At 41.7% G+C, this 24189-nt stretch overlaps 1 protein-coding gene across 1 annotated transcript in view; it reads right to left on the bottom strand.

Moving 5' to 3' along the window:
- CDH20 (cadherin 20) overlaps positions 1-24189 on the bottom strand; it is a 49647-nt gene that overhangs the window by 7093 nt on the left and 18365 nt on the right. Inside the window, exons 3-10 of the mRNA XM_042809028.1 lie at positions 20298-20592; positions 18523-18642; positions 15113-15280; positions 13090-13277; positions 9630-9883; positions 5907-6043; positions 3290-3411; positions 1443-1560 (exon numbers count right to left, since the gene is read on the bottom strand). Coding sequence (XP_042664962.1) covers positions 1443-1560; positions 3290-3411; positions 5907-6043; positions 9630-9883; positions 13090-13277; positions 15113-15280; positions 18523-18642; positions 20298-20592 — 1402 coding nt within the window. The remainder of the gene's footprint in view (positions 1-1442; positions 1561-3289; positions 3412-5906; positions 6044-9629; positions 9884-13089; positions 13278-15112; positions 15281-18522; positions 18643-20297; positions 20593-24189) is intronic.

Below are 24189 nucleotides of genomic sequence, written 5' to 3'. Positions count from 1 at the left end.
GTCACTGCTGTCACTATAAATTACAGCATGTATGGCCTTAGACAGAAAAAATGCATCTGATGGTGGGAATTACGTGTTTCCTTTTTTAGAACAATGCCTTCAGGACAGAATGAGCCTAGACTGCCAAATGTTTTAGCAATGGTTGTGTTTTATCTTCTAATTTATTTTGGCAATATATGTTCAAAAGTTAAAAAAAAAAGAGACAGAGAATGAGAGATAAAAACACAAGAAATTGTGTGGTGAGTCTTCGGGGACTCTAAAGGATAAAATGTTTTTGGGCTGTAAAAGCAATAGCATGCTGTGAAGGAGAACTCAAGGCTCTGCAAGTAGCATCATTTAAGATATATTTGGTTAGTGATGGAAGAAGTTTGTTTATTAGCCATTAAGTTACTCTTTCACATGCCTGCAAGAGGCATAGATGGGGGCTTATGGAAACAAGCGTCACAAGTAGGCATGTGTGCTCATGTGGGAGTAGGATCAGCACTATGCCTGGAAACAGGTCACGGATACTGCAGGTACCTGTATCCCCTTTTCTAATAGAATTCTTTGCTGGTTTGTAGTACGTTACACGCTCCTACTGACACCACATCAACTTTTGGTGCTCTGCACTGGATTATTCAAGGTCATCTTTCTTTTCTGCTGAAGGCAGCTGTAGACCTCACTTCTGCACCCATTTGCCCACAAAGGTCCTCTATCAGCTAGAGTCGTATGAACGCATGCTCACAACAGAGCTTTCCTTCAGGCTCCAAAACCACCAAAACTTCCCTAAAATAAGTGAATTCCACTGGTGAGGATACACAAATGCCAGCCCTTTGCCACGAGTCTCCCCACTGGTATTTCAGTTTCTGCTGAAACCTTTTACATAGACATTTAGCTGCATTTCAAATTATTCCCTAAGGCCTGGCATCTCTCCCCCACCTCCCTGCCTTTCCTAGGCAATAAGTGAGGGTATGCATAGAGGAAGAAAAAAAAGTGCTTGGGGAAAAAGATGGGAACAATATGAGAAACTTCCATTTCAGTGCCTGGAAGAAAACAAGAAGAGTACAAAAAAGAGCAATGTAATTCCCTTCAGATTTGTATCCTCCTTTGAGTTTCTAGCCTACCTTTAAGCATCTCCTTTTCAACGAATGCAATTTCCACCCTAGTAATCCAAGATGCCTGCAGCCTGACCACAAGACCCAAATTTGCACAAAACAGTGACACATTTCCTCTAAGAAGAAAAGGGGGGCCTATTACTAGAGAATACTTATAGAGAGGAAAATATCATATAACCTTCAAATGTATTAAGAAATATGTCATTTTACCATTGCCTTTAAGGAGCAGGTGTCACTTGGTATTATCTGAAATGGCAGTCTTATCACACACTGTAAGGCACAAACTCTCGAGCCCAACTCGGACATTAGAAATTAGAGTAGCTAACTGTCCACGTCTGCTCTGATTACCTTGATTGTCCCTCAGAGTAAAGTTGGGGTTGTTGGCTGCCTCTGGAGCCAGGCTGTAGTAGAAGTGCTGACCCTCCTGTGGGTCATCCCGGTCAATGGCGCTCACTGTCTGGATCAGCTGCACAATACGAGAACAAAGCAGAAGCAGGTGAGAAGCTAAAGATGCCTCACGTAAATAAATAAACAATAAATACAATATATATAATTTATATATGTAAATATAAGCAACCTGGGATAAAACTGCCTTGCAGGTTTCATTTTATTTTGCTATCACTCTGCAAATCACTTTTAAACGAAGGAGGAGATAATTTGGTTCAAATAACACTTTTCCCCCATGTGTCTATCTTTTGTCATACCTTTCCTTTTGAGAACCCAGGGCGTTCAGAAAATACACATGCTTTAGAGAGTTTGTAAGAAAGCCCATACATATTTTCAGCTTCATTTTGCAGGCAGAAAAATACTTGAGGTTGGTTCCTTTTATCGTTAAGCTCTTCCAAAAAGTCAGTGGAAAACAAAGAGAAAATGCAACCACGTGGATGCTTTGTATGAGCAACAAATAAAACAAAGGAAAGAAACTAAGACAATAATAAATCCAAAAAGAGGTTTGTCAACTCACAGAGGTTTAAAATCGTGGAACTATTAAGGTTGGCAAAGACCACTAAGATCATCTAATCCAACTACTAACCCACCCCACCATGCCCTGTGATTCCTATTCACCTATTCACCTATTCCTCAGTGATACATCCACATGTTTCTTGAACACCTCCAGGGCAATGACTCCATCATCTCCCTGGGCAGCCTGTGCCAGTGTCTTATCCCTCTTCCGGAAAAGAAGTTTTCCTAATATCCAACCTGACAGTCCTTTCAAAACCTGCAAAATGTCTAGGCAATGATTTTTATTCCTTATGTTCTTTATAAAGTTAATAGGATTAAATTATCCTGTATAAGATTTTTAGTGAGCTGGTTGCTCCAGCAGTGAATAACTATTTCATTCTGCTTCACAGCAAGCTGGGAGGAGCCCAACTGAATGAGCAGTGATATTGCTACTGTAATTTTTTCTTCATAAATAATCAGTTGTGCATCTGTGTGCTTACACTATGCTTGTCAGCCATGCATTTAGAGACACAGGTCCCCACTGTGGCAGTGAAACAGCAGGTTGCATCCCACCAGCAATCAGCAGCACAAATTGCAGTACCAACAGTGAGTGTGAGCTCCTGTCCATGTGTGATACAGGCAGACCACGTTCAAGGGGCTTTGCAAAGGGCTGAAGCAAATTGGTATTACTGTTTGCTTGGAGATGTGGGTTCACAGTGTGCAGAACTGGGAGTCCTGTTTTAACTATGATTCTCTGTAATCTCCAGTTCACAGCAGAATGGACTCAGTTTGCCACCCTTTGAAGTCGATGCAGCATATTGTGTCCAGCTCCCATAAGTCGAGGTGATTAAGGCTCTTATAAATAGGGTCTTTTACAAGTAAGCCTTGCTGGTCATACACAGGCTGAACTGACTCCGTGGCATTTCTTATAACACTTGTCCTCTCTTTATTGCTGCTACAGGACACACTGGCTGCTTGCCTGCTGGCACCTGCCCAAGGGCAGGCTTTATTTCAGCAGTGAAATGTACTGTGCAGTGAGTTTGGAAACTACTGTTGGAGAGAAAATGGTGTTCTATATGATGCACACATCATTGTGATGTGCTTGCCCTTAGAAAGCAGCGCAGGCAACTGCTCACGAGAGCTCAGGTACAATGTTCAGTTAGGCAAGCTCTGTTCTTTGCGCTCATCCTGTCTGATGGGCTTTCTTACAGCCTTACCTCCTGACAGCCCCCAGTATCCCCAGCATTTCTCACCTGTCCTGCTTTGGCATTTTCACAAACAAAAGCTTCGTAGAACCTGGCAAACTCTGGCGCGTTGTCGTTCACATCCAGGACTTTCACCGTGACGGAGACACTGCCCACCTGTGAGGGGTTGTCTGGAAGGAGGGGGGACAATATGAGGAAAGGCAAAATGTGGCAAGGGAAAGGGCTAGCTCCCCACTCTGCTGATGAGCTACAGCAGCCTTTTTACTATTGATTCCCACTAAATTGCTTTTTTTTTCATCAGAGACTGCGGTCACTTGCTTGTTGTATGACTCAGAGTGAAGCAGCAAATGCTACACTATCTATCCTGGCTTTCCATCTGGTCACATCATTTTCAAATGCCTTTAGATACAAAAGGCTTCAACTCAGTTCAGTCAAAGGGGACTATTTCTATAGTAAAAGTTTTAGACAGTGCCCTGCAGTCACAGCTTTGGCTAGGAAATGCTGCTCGTTGAGCCTCTATACCAGTAGCATGAGTTATGCTGAGGCTGTTTTTAAGGACAGGCTTTTTACTTGGAGCTTGTTGGAAACAGTACTTCTGCATTTCAGGTATCTTTCTCCTCAGAATTTATATTCCTTGAACATAAAAATATTGTGGCAAGTTTTTTTTGCTACTTTGTAAAGGGGGTTAAAATGCAATAACACATGAAATGGTACAGAAAAGCTTTCACTGAGGCTTAAAATTGCAATGAAAATTTCACATTCTGGATGACATCATTTGTGATATTTCTGTCCACTGGTTCATTAGCTCTTTTGCCCAGTATATTCAGACATCATTTCACATCTCTTCACAGTTTCCAAACTCGGTATCCACAGAGTACGTTTTATTTTACTGTGTTTTTCTGCCCCAGAACAACTTTTTCCCCTCATTAAAAGATAAAATGAAACTCTAAGAGGAAGGAGAAAAAGAAAATCATAATTAGGAGGTAAGAAAGGGAGCAAAAATCTAGAAATTTCTTTAAAAGTAATCTTGTCTGAGCCATAAAGTGTCATGCATAGATTTCCAAATATATCTCACTTTATAGCATAAAATGATGTGTTCATATAAACAATAATTTTCTCATACTCTGGAATTTTCTTGCAAGTTCAATGTGCCGAATCCATAATGTGTTTTACATCATGTCAATGGGATAATACTCTTGAACTATACTGTTTCTTTCTGATATATAATTTCAACCTTTGGCTTTCCACATACCCATAAACATCTCGCTCACACACCTGTCACAAGAGTGTCTGCATTTATACTCAATAATATTCACCTGACTTCTGAAACAAGAAGCTTTAGGAGTGCACAGCTGCGGCATTCCTGAAGCTAAGTTAAAATATTGTGCTGCACAAGTACAGTGCAAAACTGGCAGAGGAGGCAGGGAGGGTGAGTGAAAGGAAGAAAGACATCATCAGACTGCTCTCGCTTTGCAGTGCAGCTACAGGGGTGGCTTCTAAGGACTTCCATGGCAGTGTGCATCTACACGGAACTGTGATGACCATCAGTGGCTGAAAATAAAGCTAGCATTGAAACAGATGGGGTGAGATCCCACCATGTCACCAGCCGCTCTCACTACTAAAAATGCAACAGGAAGGCCTTGTAGGCTGTTTCAGCATGCAAATGTGTGGCAGATTTCCTCCTGACTCTTGTGAAATATTCTCCCTGCTAACTTTAAGTTGATTGGTTGAGTTTGGGACAGCTTCTCAGTTTGTTTCCTTTCAAACTGCCCCACATCCCTGGTGCAGCCTGGATGTAACAGAAGCTTCCTCAAAGATGAGGAATCGCTCAGCTTTTGGCAGCAAGCTTCTGGAAGACTGCTGCTCCTCTGCCAACGAACTGAAATCCTGACCAAAAACTGTGTGGAACAAAGAGATTTCAGGTGAAGATTGGGTGAACTCTTTATTTTATTTGCTCATATATTGTAAGTTTCTTTACAAAGCTCACATTTGTAAGTATTGCGAACTGAGTACCATTTTTCTTTGTGTTGCTATGAAATGATCAGCATCTCCTTGTTCTCACAGCCTTGGTAGGGGTGAATCCTGAGATGAGTTTTAGTTCATTGTAAAACCTGAGAGTCTATTAAGTTCCAGTTGCTGTGAGGTTTTCATACAAGAGGATCCCACAGCACCCTCCACAAATCATCCGTGCAGAGAGCAGATGGTGGTGCCACTCACTTGCTACTGGCCCAGAGCAGATTTCCAGAAGCAACCTAATAGTAAAGAATCATTGCTGCCTGCCAGTCCCTGCACTGCGCAGTCTTCCCAGGTAGGACTGACAGTTCTGGCAGATGCACAGCCTTTGCACCTGCCCAGTCCTTCTGGAGAAACAGAGCTTTCACAGAGACATATTTCAGGAAGAGTTTTAAATAAATCCCTAGAATACTAATGAAAAGAAAAAAATGCACTCTGCGTTTAAATGCCAGCCTCCCCTTCTCCCACCACCTTGTGAAAAGGAGCATAAGAAATTAATAAAATATGGTACTGGCTTGCTGGTATCTGAGAAGTAACTCAATATCACTTCCCCTTCAATACATAAGATCCTATGAATTGCTGAATCCTGGTCTTTCAGCCTGCTTTGTCTATTATATCTCTTTAATCTGTGCACAGTCTGCATTCTCCTTACTCAGCTCCATAGCCAGCACTGTGATGTTGTGCCAGGAAACGTCCTCCCGGTCCAGAGGTCTTGCAGTCATCAGTGCTCCTGAAGTGATGTCAACATAGAAGAACCTCCCTGGATCACTGCTCCTATCAATCGAGTACCTGCAAGAGTATACATTGAAAGCATTTTGTAACTCCTGTGAGACATGATAGCAGCCTTTCGATGTCTAAAATGGGGCTATAAGAAAGAAGGGGACAGATTCTTTAGCAGGGTCTGCTGTGTGACAGGACAGTGATCTCAAACTAGAGGAAAGGAAATTTAGGTTGGATGTAAGGAATACATTTTTTTTTCTTACAATAAGAATGGACACAGGTTGCCCAGAGAGGTGGTAGATGCCCTGTCCCTAGAAACATTTAGGTCAGGCTGGAGGGAGCTCTGATCTCGCTGTAGGTGTTCCTGTTCACTCCAGGGGAGTTGGACTGGATGGACTTTAAGGGTCCCTTCCAACTCAAATGATTCTGTGATTCTATGTTCAACAAAGTACTCCAGCAGTGGGAATACTAGGAATCCTATATAGCAAATCCACAACTCAGCTGTGTGCTCCAGTGACTTGTACAGGTACAGAGCAAGACACTTGAAAAATGAGTAGTTTGCATGGCTAATGGCACGTAACAGCGAGAACTGCTGGGATGGAGATGGAGGACAGGAAGATTTAGAGGAAGCAGCCTCAAAGCAAGACACAGCTCGGTATGGGAACATCTGCTTTACAGAGAAAATCTGTCAGTGAGGAGTGCAAGCTCTTTTTCTAAGCAAAATAATTATACCTTTCCCTTGGGCACAGTTCAGACTGTTTGAAAATGACTTCACACCAACTCCCTCACTAGGCACTTGGGCTGAGGAGGAGGAACCATTCCCTTGCTCTCGCTTTTACATTCTCTCTTCCTTCCAGTGGAATTAACTCCATTTGAACCCTGAACTGCCCTACTGACAGAGCCACGTCCTTTCAAGGGGTGATGTCAGGTTTTCCCATCAGTCATCAAGTTTTCCTTCAGCAGATGACAAGATTGGAGGCAAAGACACGTTGCAGGGTGTGTAACATACTCAATTATGTGCTTCAAATACTCTTACCACCAGTTCGTACCAGTCGCCTTCCTAGCTAATTATTTTAACATGGTAAGCTAATTATGTTAACATGGTAAGAGATCCTCTGGCAAAAGCTACCCATGTGTTTATGCAAATGCCACAGACTTGAACAGAGCCTGGACTTCTTCGCTCTTGGTTCTTTCTTCCAAGTTGATGGGAATTGAAAGCATTAGTCATAACAGATGCTGAGCAGGGCTTGCTGTCTGAATTTTCTCCTTTCAGCGTAAGTGCATTCACTGGAATGAGAATGCCAGCCCGATCTTCATATAGTGATGCATTAAGCTGGGATATAAAGTACTGTTAGGTTATGCTGTTTCAGAAGAATGAAATAGGGTGGAAAGGCAGGCTTGCTTCCCTTTCACTTCCAATTCTTTCTACCTCTTCTTAAATAAAGAAATTTCTGAGGAATTTGATTTATTTGGGAAATATGTACGAGGGTTGCTATATTTTGCTATAATAATTATTTTTGCATGAGACTATAAAAAGAACTTCCCTCTGACAGTTTAAGGCCAATGAGTATATGAAATTGAATACGGCCTTGTGATTAGTGGTGCAGTATTAATCACTGGTGTCAAGAAGCACAGGTGGAGTCTTAGCCTGGATTCTGCATGTATGTTGTCTCGTTAATAAGGCCTGCTCCTACATACTCATTTCTATTGTACTCTGGAGGTAATCCTCCTAAATTCCCTGACAATGAATCATGGTGTACTTCTAGCAATTGGCAGTTTACAGTGTGGGTGTCCGGAGTGCTGCTGAGATATGACCTGACTCCAGTAATTGACAAAACGGCCAAAGGACGTGTCAGGTCTCAATTTTAATTTCAGACATATTCCATCTTATGTAATGAGATAGGTATCTGGGATCCTCCTATTTTGTTTTACCCTGTGCAAAGTGAAATTTGTGCAAGCCCAAAACATAGCCAGACTGATACAACACAGAGTTGGTGTGGATGGAGGAAACCACATTAGAGGCAAGTAGTAGGAGAAGCAATACTTGACATTTGCATTTTAGTTAGCATTACAAGTGCTATTCAAATAGTACTTATTCTTTTTTTTTCTCTATCTCAGTCATTCACATTTGTATGTATAAGGTGTGGAGGAAGAAAGAAAAAGGAAAGAAAAAGAAAGGAAAGTGGGAAGGGAGGAAGACGGGAAGGAAAGAAAGAAGAAAGGTGGGACAGAAAAAAGTTATAGAGGAATCTTTAAAGTGTATAACGTGTTTTTAAATATCCTTGGCAATGCCTTCTGTGCTTTCTAGAGTGCTTTTTCATCACAGGCAGCCACTGGAAAGCTCTCAAGAAAACTAAAAGAAAACTTATTAGAAATAACAACGAACACTGCCAATACTCCACAGAATTATTTCAATACTATTTAAAGCAGATTAGCACAAAGCTGTTTGTGCTGCAGTGTCTGGATAATGCTAGACTGCAATCAGCAAAATAGATGCAGGCAGAAAAAAAGTTTAGGGTAATGAAGCTGTGCTGCAGACAGTATAGCAGTTTAGTTTTACTCAATAATTTGAAACAATGTCATGAGAAGCAGGATAGCTTTATAATGTAGGTAGAAAAAGTGGGTATATTAAGTAGAAGAGATGAAAAACTTAATTACAGCAGTAACACATCAAGAAAAACAGTCTTTGTGTCTGCTTGCATCTCTCAGCTGAAGCCCATAGAGTTGCTCATATAGACTTCCCTTTCTTTGAAGACTCTCAGTGCTATGACTCTTTCCAGTATTTCCCAGTTACTGAGTACAGATAGCTGAGTGCAGACTATTCAGAATCCAAACACAGGTTCAGGGTCAGCACCCAAAGCACTTTGCAGGTGAGAGGAGCAGCTGACCTGCTGGGATTAGTAACTTGCAAACACCTGGAGCTTCTGCAGGCAGTGAAAACCAGTATGTGGTTTGGCCTCAGAAAAAATCAGTCTTCTCTGATAAATTGGGCTGGTTCAGCAGCAACCATGGAAAACAGTACACAAAAGCTGCCCTTATGGCTCCTTTCTGAGTTGTAGCTCTGCAGCTCCCAGGGCTGTAAATACACCTTTTACCTTCCATAACTCCTTACAGGTACATTTAGTTCTGCAGCTTTGACCAAACACTATATAATTCAGTGGCTCATGCGTGCTCATTAGTATGCGTTCAAACTACTCCAAATGTAGCTGTGCACTTGAGCTGTGGACAAAGACAGGTTGCAAATAGCAATGGTTATGAAACAGAATGGGAAGAGAGAAGTGAGCTCATTACTTTCCCTTCAGTCCTACAGCAGATTCTCAGCAATGCTGTCAGTTTTGTTGTCAGACTGTGCCAGCAAAAGCACAAAGGTCTGGAGTTTGTTTTTAATTTACGCTGTCAGGGCTTGCCTTGACCAGTTCATGGCAATGCTAGCTATGTGTGCCACAGAAAAAGCAAGGGTGAGCTCCTGCTTTGCTTTGCCAGTTGTAACCAGGCCCCTTGTAGTATGAGATCCTGTTTGATTAAACTCACTGATGACTTTAACAGGTTGGAAAGAAGGAGTCCCTCCCACCTGTCCTGCATCAGCCCCATCGCCAGTCCATCAACCAGAGGTATCAGGAAACACTCCTGGGGGACACAAGAAGAAAATACAGACCTGATTGAATTGTTGGTCACATCCGGGTCCTTGGCAGAAATGATCTGTATGGTGGCCCCAATCTCCACATCCTCAGGCACCTCCACAAAGTAAAAACTGGGCTCGAAAACAGGAGGCTCATCCACATCCTCCACGCTGATGTGGACAGTGGTGGTGTCTCGGAAAGGACCCAGGTTCAGGAAGCGCATCTCCAGGTGGGAGTTGGCACCTTCGACTTTCAAGGTGTAGCTTTTCTTGCTCTCAAAGCTTAAAGGCTAATGAGAAAAATCGTATCTATGATTAGGCTATGATATCACATGATTTATCACATGATTTAGTCCATATTTTAATCTTCAGAAGATGCCCTCTCACATAAGCTAATTCTTACTGTAAATAATAAATCTCTACAATGAGCTTTATTCACAAGGGTAATAAAGATTAATATTTGCAGGTGGAAACAGAGCGCTGAGTGACAGCTGTACTGGCAGTGGCAATGCCTGCATCTTGTTTTTAATTATTTTTGACAGTTGAACTGAAAAAAGTCAGTTTGCAATATGTATTCATACTGCAGTCACTTTAAAATGTGCATTCTTTCATTCTTCTTGCTATATTGAAAACAAGAGTGGCTGCACCACCCTGGTATTGTGATTCACATTTTCATTCTAGTCTGGGAAAAAAACAGAAGCGAAAAAAGAAAACCAGGCAGAAACAGGTAGTTTGGAAGCACCTGAAAACAGGCAAAGATGTGAGGAGCTGGTTCCTCAGAAATGGGCCCTGGTGGCAGTCATGACGAGGAGGTCCCAGAGCATGCATAAGAAGAGATGAGTTTTATCTGTTAGTACTTGCGTGAACTTGATTTCCTTTCTAGATAAAGTTATTTACTTGGGGATCCAGGGTATGGAAATAATAGATTCTGACACTGAAATTTTCAATAAATAAATCTTTAATTTCCCTCTATGCTCCTTTTCACAGATCCTGAATTAAATGGAGCTTCTCTAAAACCTGCTTGGATTTAAATGGACAATTTCATATTTAATGTGCAATTTACCAAACCCAATAAGAGAAAACATGACAAGAATGACTGCATGGAACTTTTTCACCAGATTAAGTGCAATTTTTAGAGGACACAACCATATTTTTCCAAGCACTAGTCAGGAGTTACAAGCAATCATACAGGGATTAAATGATCACAGCCCTTTATTTCTGTATTTCAGGGAGCATTAATGTTGAAAGCCAGCACAACTGGATCTACTTAACACAGACTTTCTAAGCAGGACAGACTTTGTACCAGGGAAGAAATGTCCCCATTCTCAGGGTTGCACAGTGGGATATCATTTTTGGTACAGGGATGGCTTTCAAAATGTGTGGCTGCATTTGTACAAATTGGAATGCTGTATGTGGAATGCCATGCACTCTCAGTTCATTCAGTCTCTAGTAAGACCATTCTTGTTCTCATCCAAAACCTTTGCTTTTTCCTTTCAGCTCTTTCACTTTGAAGACATAAGACTAGATAGGGCAAGGAGCTGGACAAGAAAATGGAGGCACAAGCAGATGATCCAAAACTTACTTCTGCTGCACTTAATTCTCCTGGTGAATCAGTGGACACGGCAGACATAGCACTTGTCAGCAAGAATTCAAGTAGATGTACAAATATATTACCCATTAGTATGGAGTCATTATGCTCTACCAATTTGTATTAATGCATTGTAAAATAGCAATAAATATATTCACAAAATCAAGCAATAGTTATTGTCCATCTGGCAAGAAGTGTGCAACGCAAAGCTGCCTGAATGTGTATCAGGAAGGAGGCCATTCTATCTCCTGGATTCTCACACGAAGAAGACCATGTGAGAAACACTGCACATAAACCAAAAAGCTGTTATAAAATGAGCACTCAAATCACAGAAAGACTTAAAAGCTATAAAATCCAACTATGTTAGGAAATATTTGCCTAGGGTGCTCAAGTTAGGAACAAAAAAAAAAAGAAAAATTAAAGCCGTGGCAGGCCACCACATTCTGGGCTCAGACCACCTCAGTTTGCTTTGGCCTCCTTCATTGCTGTGGCTTAGACTTCTGAGCCTTCCATGTACCTTCTGCTTTGGATGCATTCTAACATCTTTCCAACATGACTGCGTGAGGAGGGCAAGAAGGCTGCCTCCTGCTGAGCACACAGCTGAGAGGAGAGATGCCTTTTTTTTGAAAGAATTCATTCTGGTGTTAGAAATTCTCTCTCCCTCTTTCCCCTTACTGTGATATTATTTTCTAACAATACCAATTGCATGACAATTTTTGGTTTTGGTTGCATAGCTCCAAAGGACGACTTCCCAATGTCTGGCTATTGATGACTGCAACATTTCAAACAGTGCCAGGTATAGATCACATTCTAGAGACATTTATATACAGTGGATGGATTGAGCAGTGTGATGTCGGTACATATCCAATATGATTGATGTCATAAACTTTTTATAACTGCTTCTGGTACAAAGTAACATCTAGTAAAGCTGTATTTAGGATAAGCGAAGTCACACTAACTGACATATGTACTCCACATAAACTACTTCATCAATAAATAAGTGAAAAATTCCAGTAAGGTTTTTATAACATTTATTTTGTTCTAGCAAAGCATTTAAGCACACACTTAACTTTAGGGCTTAGTGCACATAAATAAGAGTTGGAGAGAAGTGACCATAAATACATGCTTAAATGCTTTGCTGTAGGGCACAGAGACTTGCAGGGTCAAATCAATCCCAGGTGTACTTCCATTTTAGCATACATTTTTGTCCCAGGCTATTTAAAGGGAGTATATATTCTCTTATTAGTACACCAGACATACACTTACTCAGAAATATGGTTACAATTTCGTAACCTAGAAGTACTTCTTGCACTTATGTAAGATTGTAGAATAAATATCCTGTAGCAGGGAGTCTAAGCAGAAAGGTCTACTCCGTTCTCTATAGCCTGCGGTACCGAGCACTAGCAGCTTCACAGCTGCCATTTTAGAAACAGCTTCTTCCAACCTAATTAGCATTTATGGATCTTCAAGCAGCAATTAAAAAAAAACACTGCCTTGGTTTTATTGGTTTATAAATAATTCTAAGTCATGCTTTATTATTGTTTGTGGGACACCGGAGTGAAAAATGTGTATAGTTCAAATGCAAATATTGATCTAATTTCTTGCATTGTAGGATAATTAAGCTACAGAGAATATTTAAATAGATAAATAGCGAATCTGAATATTCCTTTGGTGGGGAAAGACATGTTTATGCTAGCACTGTCCCTGCTTTTGAAAGGCTGCTCCTAGGAATGTGATCTGCTTTCATATTTTAGCAATGAATGTTAAAGAAATGCTGTTTTATAGCAGGAAAGGGGCTACTGCCACGCAACGGGAGCCAAGTTACTACACGCATAGGGGAATACTGCACACATAAAGTGTAACCAGGACCACTAACTATAAATTAATACAAAAAGGAAACTTTACTACCTTTCTCACAGTTATGATGCCAACTTGGTAATTAGGATCAGTATTAATATCAAAGACATCCAGCCCATCTCCATCCACGAGGCTGTATTTCATCTCTGCGTTAATGCCTTCGTCCAGGTCTTTAGCAACCACGCGGCCCACGGTGGAGCTGACAGGAGCAGACTCCAGCACACTCATCTGGTAGTGCTCTGCCACAAGAAGCAGGGAGAAACAGAACAACAAGCTGTGAAAAGGAGGCAGAAACTGCATGCTAATTCAAAAGGTGCCTCAAGATGGGCCATAATACCCCTAGTCTGATGGGAATCAATATGACCTTTCCCAGAGTGGACACAGCACAGTGTGATCGCCTTTAACGGACCACAGCCAGACTGAGTTGCCAGGGAATGTTTGATGCAGGTGTTTGTCTTACCAACAGGTTTGCTCACAGGGTTCTGTTCAAAATAGCTATAAAATCAAAAACAGGAACTTCAGATGGAAAAAATTGAGCAATTAGCACAGGTGGTGGTGCAGCTATTATCTATAGCAGGATATGAAACATAGTGGGAAAGACATACAACTGGAATAAGCACACAAATGCTGAGCACCACGAATCCTTCACCAAGTCTGCACAAACTTGTACAGTGCTTTGAGAGTTCAGAAGCTTGACTGTTCCTTCTCCCAAATTTAACAGTTGCTCTACTCAAATGCACCGCCTCTCTCTACAAACCTGGCCTTGAGCACATTTAGCACATCACTAATTTGCTTAGCAGCTAAAGAAATAACTGCGATTTTAGAAGTATGCATTTTAAAACTACATGTTTTAAAAATATAAATGCTTTTTATAAAATACAGTCCTGCCATCCTACTTCATGTCCAAACCATCCTCGCTGCACTTTCTCTGTCCAATTATTGTGCTTTACAAGGCAGACTAACACCAAGGGTAGGGTTTGATTTGTTCTCATTTTCCTTAATCTAGGCTTTGATATCAAAGTTACAATTCATGCCATTTTCCAAACAGGATTGGTGATGATGTGTTCAGTAAGTTGTTCTCAAAGGAGAAGAAAAGTAGAAGTTGATGCTTCTTGCTAGTCTTTGTGGAGTGTTTTGATATATCAATGCCACATGCAGAAACAGATGGAGAAGAAGCAGAGCAACAAAAAGAACTGCAGGAGCTTTTGTTCCTCATCCAGATGAGAACAAAAGCAAAAATAAAATAGCTTGAGAACTGACCTATGCCACTAGAAAATTGACTTTTTTTAAAAAATAGAAATGTATCGTAGGTCCTTTGGAAGATTTAGTACAGACAGATCTGAATTTTTATGTCTGATTTTTAAATGCAATATAGTAGGTAAATTTGACCTAGAATAATTAACACACACACAAACTAAAGAGCAAAAAACTGCAAATCTTGCTTTAAGACTTTGTAAAGACGAAGCAGTGTTTCTGCTAAGAGTGGAGGTGTCTGTTTTCAGATTCCATTGACTGTTGCTGTTGCGTTGCTTATGGTTTAGCTGTATACTGCTGAGGTTTAAGGGAATCTTTACTAGAGAACAGCCTGTGGGACAGCCTGTGTGACGCCGACAGCTCAGCGACCAGACGCTCCCTGCAGTGGCCTGGCTGCGGTGTTGAATGAATTATCTTCCAACTTCCAGAACTGTCACATGGCCCTGATCTGACAGACAGCCTTTTGGAGATAGGACTAGGAGAGAACCAGGGCAGCTATTAGCAGCCAAACGCAACGGCCATGAGCAGCCTTGGAATAGCTCTCCTTCTTTCTTTCTTTAAATGTTGTCCTGTAAGTTAATTTCCTACCCTGTGAAAAGCAGGATGCTTTTGATGATTTTGGCAGACAGGAACCTTTACTGAAAGACAAACTATTGGAAGCTTCGTTTTGGTATTTTTCTGAAGGAAAGTTCCTCCTTTGATCTGAAATCATGCTCATCTCTCGTTATTGCCACACCAAGTTTGCAAATAGCTGGAATGGGACCAGACAGCAGTCATGCGGCGCTGCCCTTTTTGCCATCTTGACAGGATGGATACTCACTCTGTGGAAATCTGGGTGGGTTGTCATTGACATCAGAGAGCGTGATGTTGACTGTGGTGGTTCCAGCTAATCCTCCCAGCTGTCCGCCCATATCCTTGGCCTGGACAATCACTTCGTAATACTCTTTTGCTTCTCTGTCCATGTTCATCAGAGCTGTCCTAATTAAGCCTGTGAGATTGAAAGGGGAAGTGGTTTGGGGAACAAAGGAGACAGCAGTTAGTGCACAAATGAGGCAGGGTGGTCCTGCTTCTGCAGTGTGCTCCCTACACAAAGCATCAGACAAGACTCTGCACTCAGTCTCACCTTTGTTGGCACAGTAAAACTCACCCAAATTAAATCTAGGTCAACAGAAGGCATGAATTTTAAAGGAGCCCGGTTAAAACGCATCAGATGTGGGGCAGGCTGTCCATTCAAAATTAAAGCGCTGCCTTCCACAGCAGCTGGACAAGGACTGTGGGAACACAGCGCGCTACGCTGAATTATGGCTGTACTCAGGCTAAAAAAACTCTGCATAAAATGTAGAAGTAATGGGATCAGAGAAAAAATACAGAGGTTTCCAGGCTGTCCTCCTGCACAGAGTCCTTGGGACGAGCTGACTGAAGTCCAGTAGACACCTAGGCCTGGGGCAACTAGAGTTTGACCTTGAAGGTCTTTTCCTACTGAAATGTCCTTAATTCTACGGGAAGGCGGGGGCGAGTAGGGAGGGGAGGTTGGCCGTCGCCCTCCTCGGGTGACACTACTGCGAGCGGACGTGAGGTGGCAGCAGCTCTTCTCTTATGAAGGTTGCCAGCAGCCGACTGGGGCAGGACGCGTTGCCGGACACTGCGGCACCCAAAGCCATGGCTGCACTCTGGAACACATTCAGGGTGTCCCTCCACACGGCCCCCTCAGCCCCAGGCACCCACCCTGTCTGCACGGAGCAGCGTGCAGGGTGCTTGCATCAGGGCACTGCCAGCTGCAGTGACCTCCTTTAGTCTTTATTTTTAGCAGGCGAGCAATGTATGGGTTTAATAAAAATGCAGTAAAAAGATATTGCATTGGCAATTATCACTGAATGTAAAAGGAAAGAAATAGTGACCAGGACCAGGCAATTCACAGTGCACTATTTTAATTTTGCTGCCTGGAGTCCTTAAGAGTCTCATCCTGCAAAGGTGAGCAACTCCTCAACTCCTCAGTAATAGAAACAAGATGAAAATGCATAGCATTTTGGAATGTATTTTCTCTACAAGCAAATATTTTGCTGAGAATTCCTCCTCCTGTCTTGTCCTTGAGAGAGAGTGAGCTAAATCTAAAGAAGAAATCAGCACCTGCATTTGCGGTCTGTGGTCCAGCACACCAACCCTCAAAGCCATTCAGATTCACACATGCCCTCTGCTCCCAGCTCCCAGGTCCCCCTTCCTCCAAAAGGTTTGGCTTTTCTGGGAACGCCCAGCACATAATTGATTTGGTTTTTACAAAAAAAGGAAAACACAGGTTCTACAGGGCCCCTCCACCTGGATACACAACCTCGCTGTGTAATGTTTGGAGGAGCGGCCACGCACCTCCTCCTGCTGCTGCACGCAATTGGTTGGCCAAGGAACGCTGAGGATGGTGATGAACCTTAAGCCTTCTCTATGGCTATAGGAAGGACTCAGATCCTCAGATTCTCCAAAATCAGGTACTGGCACTATTGCTTTTAGCAACTTGGACATGGCTCTTAAAAAATAGTAAAGAGCAGAGACGATGTCCTTTCTGTTCCATAACAGCCAAATAGTTTCACAGGATGTGAGAGAATCAGGGACCTTTGCCTACTGCCTGATGGGATTTAAATCCACATCTTTAACCTTTTAGGGGAATTTGATCATGAACAGGCTGTGAAAGTCCTCTGGAAACTTTGTTCACTGGAACAGGCTGCCCAGGGAGGTTGTGGATTCTCCTTCTCTGGAGATATTCAAGACCCATCTGGACACCTACTTGTGCGACCTGCTATAGGGAACCTGCTTTGGCACGGGGGTTGGACTTGATCTCTGGAGGTCCCTTCCAATCCCTAAGATTCTGTGATTCTGTTATTCTGTGAAAAAGGACAGAGGCTCTTGGCCTTTCTTTGAATTGCTTTGCATCTAGGTTAATGCAAAATACATGAGGTAAATGACAGAACAGGGCAGGAGCAGTGTTCTTGAGCAAGGCCATGTTGGGAGATGAGGGATAGGGAACCCAAGGGCTGCTGCCAGAGGAGTGCATTGAAATGGCGTGCACACTCCTAGGTGCTTTAATCATCAGGCATCACTACAAAGGAACTGGTGATTGCTTATGCTCTAGCTCTGCTTTTGAAGAACATGAGACAGGCAATCACATTTTGTTCGTTATCAAATCCTGCAGGCAGGTTTGCATTGGAGAAATTGGTTAGAGTCCTGTACCTGTGATGTGGAAAAAATAGTTTCTGGATGACAAGTGTCTGGACGACAAGTGTGTGCACCCTGAACGTTGCACAGAGGTTGCTCTGGATCTCATGTCTAGAGATCCAGGTCTAAGTGACTGGGAAATTTCTAAATGGAGGAAGAGGATCTTTTCTGCTAAAAAGCAATCAAGTACATGGTTTTGGACTAAAAGGACTTTTCTGCAGCCTAAGTTGCACTCCAGCTGTTAAATCAATACTGGATCTGAGGCAGAATGTTACCTCTTTGCTTTCCTAGAAATCATTCAGTACTTAACAAAAATGATGATTATGCCCTTATTTTTCTATGTTTGATAACCTGATTACAAAACAAACGTTACTGCTTTAATTGAATAGCATTGAGCTGGTTTGCACATTGTCTTTGGATAATACATCTGCTAACCAGAAATTGCTAACTTTCAGTAATGGATTACAAAGTGATTTTTTTTTCCTACTTTGTCCCCTAAGGCTCAGCAGAGACTATCGTCTTATGAGTTTCTGACCTTAGCACTACAGATGCCCTTTAGAAACTGTCAAAACCTGTCAGATTCCTCCTTTGGATATAATCCTTAGGTATATACAGAAAAAGAGAGAGAAAACAAGACAGAGAGATTGTCTTGGAGATAAATTTAAGGTTATTAACAAGAACACCCTTAGGTAAAACTACTCCACGTAACTACATGCTTCAACTTGCACTTTCCAGTTCTGGTTATCTACTAGATCTGCTGAAGACATCACTGCAGTGATAGAAGCTAACAAAGATATTTACAGCATCAAACAAGCCCCATTCCTTAACAGCAGAATATGGTTGCTCAGATGAACATATTGCTGCAGAGTCCTTCTTCTGGAGTTCATTACCACATTTTTGTTTTAACCACCTCACACTGCTGTGCTGTCCAGTTTCTGCGTCCAGTCATGACGTACCTCTTCTTCTTTCTTCTTAATTTTTTTTTCTTTTATTTTTCACACTGACTTATTCCCAAATGAAATAACATACCTGTCCGAGAGTCCACAGAGAAATATGGCTGTCCTTGGAGAATGCTGTACACAACTCTTGCGCTGTTCCCATAGGTTGGGTCATCAGCATCTGTTGCTGTCACCTGAATTACAGAGGTGCCTGACAAAAAATAAATAAATTAATTAAAAAATTACGAAGACCGTGTGGGATAAAAGTACACAGTTCATATCAAAATGTTTGACAAGTTCTCCCACACAAAATCTCTACATTTGGTTCTGGTGGTGTTTGTATTTATTGCTCACATTTGTATTTCAATAGCACTAAAGGAATTAATAGGCATAAATTCATTAAGCATCTTTAAGAAGATATAAAAGAGTAAGAACTCTATGGAGCACGGGTGCAGAACTGCTGACCTAACAGCATTTTGTGGTGGTTTGCAGGGAGTTATTAGTAACATGCTACTTGTTTCTTTTCCCCCTTTCTTGCTTTAAAATGTTATCTGAAATCAGTTCAAATAACATCTATAGAATAAATCACAGATTACTGCAGGAGGTCCATGGGTGCTATATGTTGACTAAGGAATGGAAATTGTTCACAAATTCTGAGCATGAAGGGATGCATCTCTCAGATAACCTCTCTGTAGCCCTGCAATTTACGTTGTATGGACTACAGATTATACCCTGCAGAAGTACCTTTTGGGCTCTGCACAGATGCATATATTTTTCCTTCAGTCAGTTTTCAAGGTCTGCATCCTCTGAAGCTAATAATGGCATGTAGGTGATGTAATTTATCAAGACGAAGGAGAAGGTGAGACATAACTGTTTGAAATACATGAGTTTTGACTCCTTAAAATGTCAGACAATGCCTTTATGAATGCATTTAGCCTTCTACATAATGTTTTGTGTTAGAAACAAATCCAGTATTACTAGATACACACTGGAAAATAAACATGAATTCAAGCTACCTGCTAACATTAAGTAACGTTGTTTCTGAAAGGAATTTTTGAATTGGTACTTGTTTCCAGCCTTATGCCAATATTATCTTGAAGAATGAGGAGTTGAACACATCTGTAACTTCAGGACGTGATTTATTTGGTATTATTTCAGAAATAGTGCTACTGAGCCAAAAAGGAACATACCTCTCCAAAAGAAAGAAAAAAATCCAGTAAAAAAGAGTACTTAATGTGACTATTAGAATTGTCACATGATAATGGGATAATGGTTTATCTTGATGTGTAGATAAGAAGGATGCTATTTGCCCTCTGGCTACACTGCGATAATGACTGTCTTTGGCATGATCTCACTTTCTAGAAGTGCAGAGCAAACAGTACTGGATCTTTGGGATTGACTGAACAGCGTTCAGTGCAGGCATACAGGATTAGAAGGTGGAAAGTTGCTAAAAATTGTCATTGTGTCTACGCAATTTCAAGGGCTTCTGGACATCATTTCAGCTCTCAGTTTGAACTTGCATTGGTTTCTGTAACCGTAATTTCCTGGCTGGTAGTGGATGTCTAATGGTCATTACTTATACTACCATCTGAGGGCAGGGGAGAAGCAGCACTACATTACTGCTAGTTGTCTGCAGGTAGCATGCTCAAACTACACCGTTCTTCAGCTCTCCATTTCCCTTTCACATTTTTCCTTTCAGAGGTGCCCATCTGATGGTGGTGCAAAGCCTACATTCCTCCTGCAGCACCCAGGCACCCCTGAGGAAGATCTCCTGCCCTGCAGCTTTTATGAGGAGCAAACACAGAGTCCAAAGAGTCAAGGAACTGATGTTTTGGAGACTGTCTCTAACCACAAAATCTGCCTTACCCACAGGTGACATTTCTGGAACAGAGGCCACATAAGGTCCATCCAGGAACTTGGGCTCATTGTCATTGATGTCTTGGATTTTGATGATGAACTCAGACTCCGGTTCCATCGGCCGGCCTGTTCGTCTGTCCAGAGCCTGTGCTCGCAGGGTATACTGTGACCTTTCTTCTCTGTCCAGTCTCTGAATAGCATGAATGTCCCCCGTGGTATCATCAATTGTAAACACGATGCCAGCTCCCTCTCCTGAGAGGATGTATTTGATGGAACCATCTCCTCTGTCCATGTCGGAGTGGAGCTGTAGAAAGGAACAGGACTGACTTAGAGCACGAGCAGGGCAAGTAGCTTCCAAAAGATACTGAGCACGTGAGCATTTTGGTCTTACTGAACTTTACAGTGAAGGAACAGGCCCTGTGCCTCTTTCAAATCTCGTTTAGCACAAGAATTATCCTTTGCTGGGTTGCAGTAGCCATTGAAAAAGACTCACTGCCAGAGAAGGAGAGGTCAGCAAAAATATAGACAATGCTTGTTCATGGAGGAGAGAGATACTGCGGGGGTAGCATAATATCAGGCAGATGAAGTAAATCTCTTTGTAACCAAGGAGAAAGGAGGATGGGAGAGCTACTCAGTGAGTGCCATCATTCAGACGTCTTCTAAAGAAAGTCCCCTGAAATTTTCCCATGAAAAGCAAGAAAAATTCAGCTGGACCATTACGTCTTCAGGAAAGAATTACTGTCAAGCAGTAGGTAAGGTAATCAATGAGGAACGTTTCATTGTGTCTGCTGTAGGATATATAGATGAGAGGTATCCCAGAGATTCTAGAGAATCAGCAAATGGATTTATTGCATGACTGCTAATTAGTTCTGAGCAGCCACAGATAGCTGGGAATGCAACAGAACAGAGGAAAAGTAAATGCTGTGCAAATTATCATCTGAAACAGAAACAAATCATCCCAGGGACTACCATTCTGTTAAACACCTGGTTCCTCTGAAATACTGGAATGACAACAGAGCACTTAACTTCCATCTGAGCGCTTAACAGTATGCTCATACTTCCATGCTTTTGAGGAATAGAGCATAAAGTCTTGACCAGTGCCCAGAGAATATAGAACTGTTTCAGTCCTAACCAACAGGGTGGTGTTAGGAGGTGCAACAATCAAAAGGAACTTGAAGGAACAGCTGTGGTGTGAATGTTGTTTTGAATTGTGATTATGGTATTTGGAAATGAATAAAAAATAGATAAAACAAAGCAAACCAACACCCAGTCATCCGAGTACTTAGGTGGCACGTTGACCTTTAACAATTGCCCTGACAACGATTGTTAAAGGCAGGAACCCATCTGCCACAGCTAAGCTCTAAAGTGCTTGTGACAACTGTCTTGTCAGGTAATTGATACTTCATTTCATCGTTTTGCTCACGGTCTCTGCAGTGGCTGCTGTATCTGAGAAATCTGTATCGGGCCTTAGGAGGAATGCTGGCAGCTCTCAGGTGATGTATCAGCTAAATGGAAGAAGAACAAGCCCAGAAAAAATTGGCAAAACAGTTACGTTTAGATGACTGCCGTATGTATTATTTCTCACGCAGGTGCCAGAATTGCAAACTGGCACATCTTCAGGAAACAGCATTTTGTGATTAATTTAAAAAACAACAGTGGTTGTCATTTGCCCTAAACACTCATGGCTCAGGGATTATCACTGTCATCGCTCATAAACAGCATACTTCCAAAAGAAGGAAGCTGTTATACAAGAGTTGCTCTCAAAGTAATGCCTCCTATTTTCTGCTGTTGGCCCATGACGTCAGAGGCAGATAATGGTGGTATGGCAGTAGAGGCTGAACTTTCCCACCAATATTCTAGGACATGCTTTTGCAGTGTAATAGATGGCATCAGAGGGGCAGTCTGACCAAATGGCACCTGACATGGAAGTGTGTATGAAACAAAAGTATGTCACTGAATTCCTCCATATGGAAAAAATGGCACCCAGTGACATTCACTGATGTTTGCTGCATGTTTATGAAGAACAAAGAGTGGATGTGAGCACACTGAGGTGGTGAGTGCTGTGATTCAGAAGCAATGCCCTCATAGCAGCTGTTAAACAGTGGCTCACTTACACTGGTGCAGATTTTTACAAGTGTGTCATGCAATTTTGTTCATTGATGGTGAAATAGCTGTCAGTGGTGACTATGCTGAAAAATAATATTTTGTAGCTAAGAATTTGCTCTATCAAACAGCGTTATTTTACTCTCTGCATCCATTGTAGTTTGCATGGAAATAAATAGGAGGCTTTACTTTCAGAGTGACCTACGTAGGTTTTCAAATTGATTCAGAAGCTCCATCTTAGGCATTTGTCTTAGTGAATAAGCACACTGGTAAGTATGTGCAGCTGCTCAGATAATTACAGATGTTAGACCTGACTGGAGAATTTAGAGTTGGGTCTGATGGAAGAAAACATGTTTTGGAATATCAAGAAGTCATTATTTAATAAGAAAAAAAAAAAAAGACAAAGGAAAGAAGAAGTCACAGTGAGGGCAAAGCCAAAGGAAAAGACAAATGATAAAGAAAGAAAAAAAAAGGAAAAACAAAAGGAGCATGTTTTAAAATAGCGGATGTTCTGAAAAGTTGTAAAGACTTGGAATAAGATATTGAATAAAACTGATGAGTTAAATTACCCCTTCTGTTCAAAGCCTCGTTTGGAATGAAAGCATTGATATAGGGAGAAAAACAAGGAACAACCATGGCACATTAATAAGAATTTAGGAGTATAAGAGGATCTCTGTCTAACTGTGATTTGTTAAAAGCCTCAACCAAGGTCTCAGTTAAGACTGGGCAATAAGAAATGCTAGCAGCAGATTTGTAACTTCTCATATAACCTGAAGACATAGCAAAAAAAAAAAAAGAAAAAGAAAAAAAAATGAAAAAGAAAAAAGAAAAAGACTTAATAAATGCAGACTGTAATAAATCTGAAAGAATGAGGTGTCCACAGAAACTGAAGCTCACACCATTGCAGTGACAAACCCAATATCATGATGGTGGAGTGTATGTAGAAGTGACTGTACTGGAAAGGTGATCCAGCTTTAAGCTGGCTCTATTTAATGGGTGGTGTAAAAAATTGTGCTGCCATGTGGCTGGCTCAGAAGTAGGAACAATTCCAATGTACTTTCTCTTCTGTATAAAAGAAATTGCTACCTGTGCCAACCTGAGCTGCTTTTGATAAGGACAGTACAAAGATTAAGGAGGCTGTACCTGCACCTAAACAGCACATTTTCTGGCAAAGAGCACATGCACGAGAGTGGTGCTTCTGGGGGCAGCTCAGGGAAGGACTCACGCAGACCCACTGAATGGCTGTGATTCTGTCCGTGATGTGCTCTCCCATCTCTGCTTCCAGGGAGGTAACACCTGCAGGGGAATTTGTGAGGATGCATGAGAGCACTTTGTTAATATGTATTGATAGTCTGTAGAAAGAAGGCATTTTATTCGCTCATTCAGTTGCTGCGGTTCAAATGCCTCTTTTCTCTGAAATAGGGCTTAGGGAAGCTCCAACACTGCAAAGCAGTGAAGTCTGTCTCCAGTTCAAGTACTGAAGCAGTTTAGTTTGCCAGACAAATGCGGAAAGTACCTGCTGCAGCACATGCAAGGACTGTAGTTTCCCTAGTTTGTCCTACTATCTAACAGTGGTTACCTATAAGAAAGCTCAAGCCTCATATTTATCTGCGACATGGAAACTTCTGGAGCTGAAACACTTTATATAAGAATAATGAGCACTGGAGAAAAGCAAAAGTTGTACTGACTTCACCTCAGGAAGTTCCCTTTCATTTCCCTGCCCAATACTTTGCTCCATGACTTACAGGTACATAGGAAAGTACATTTTTTATAGCAGCCTTGAAAATCATATGAGGCA

The sequence above is a fragment of the Centrocercus urophasianus genome, unplaced genomic scaffold, assembly GCF_019232065.1.
Source record: "Centrocercus urophasianus isolate 14NV4802_14NV808 unplaced genomic scaffold, USGS_Curo_1.0 seq_11, whole genome shotgun sequence".
Lineage (NCBI taxonomy): Eukaryota > Metazoa > Chordata > Aves > Galliformes > Phasianidae > Centrocercus > Centrocercus urophasianus.
This window is presented reverse-complemented; position numbering and strand designations above follow the sequence as displayed.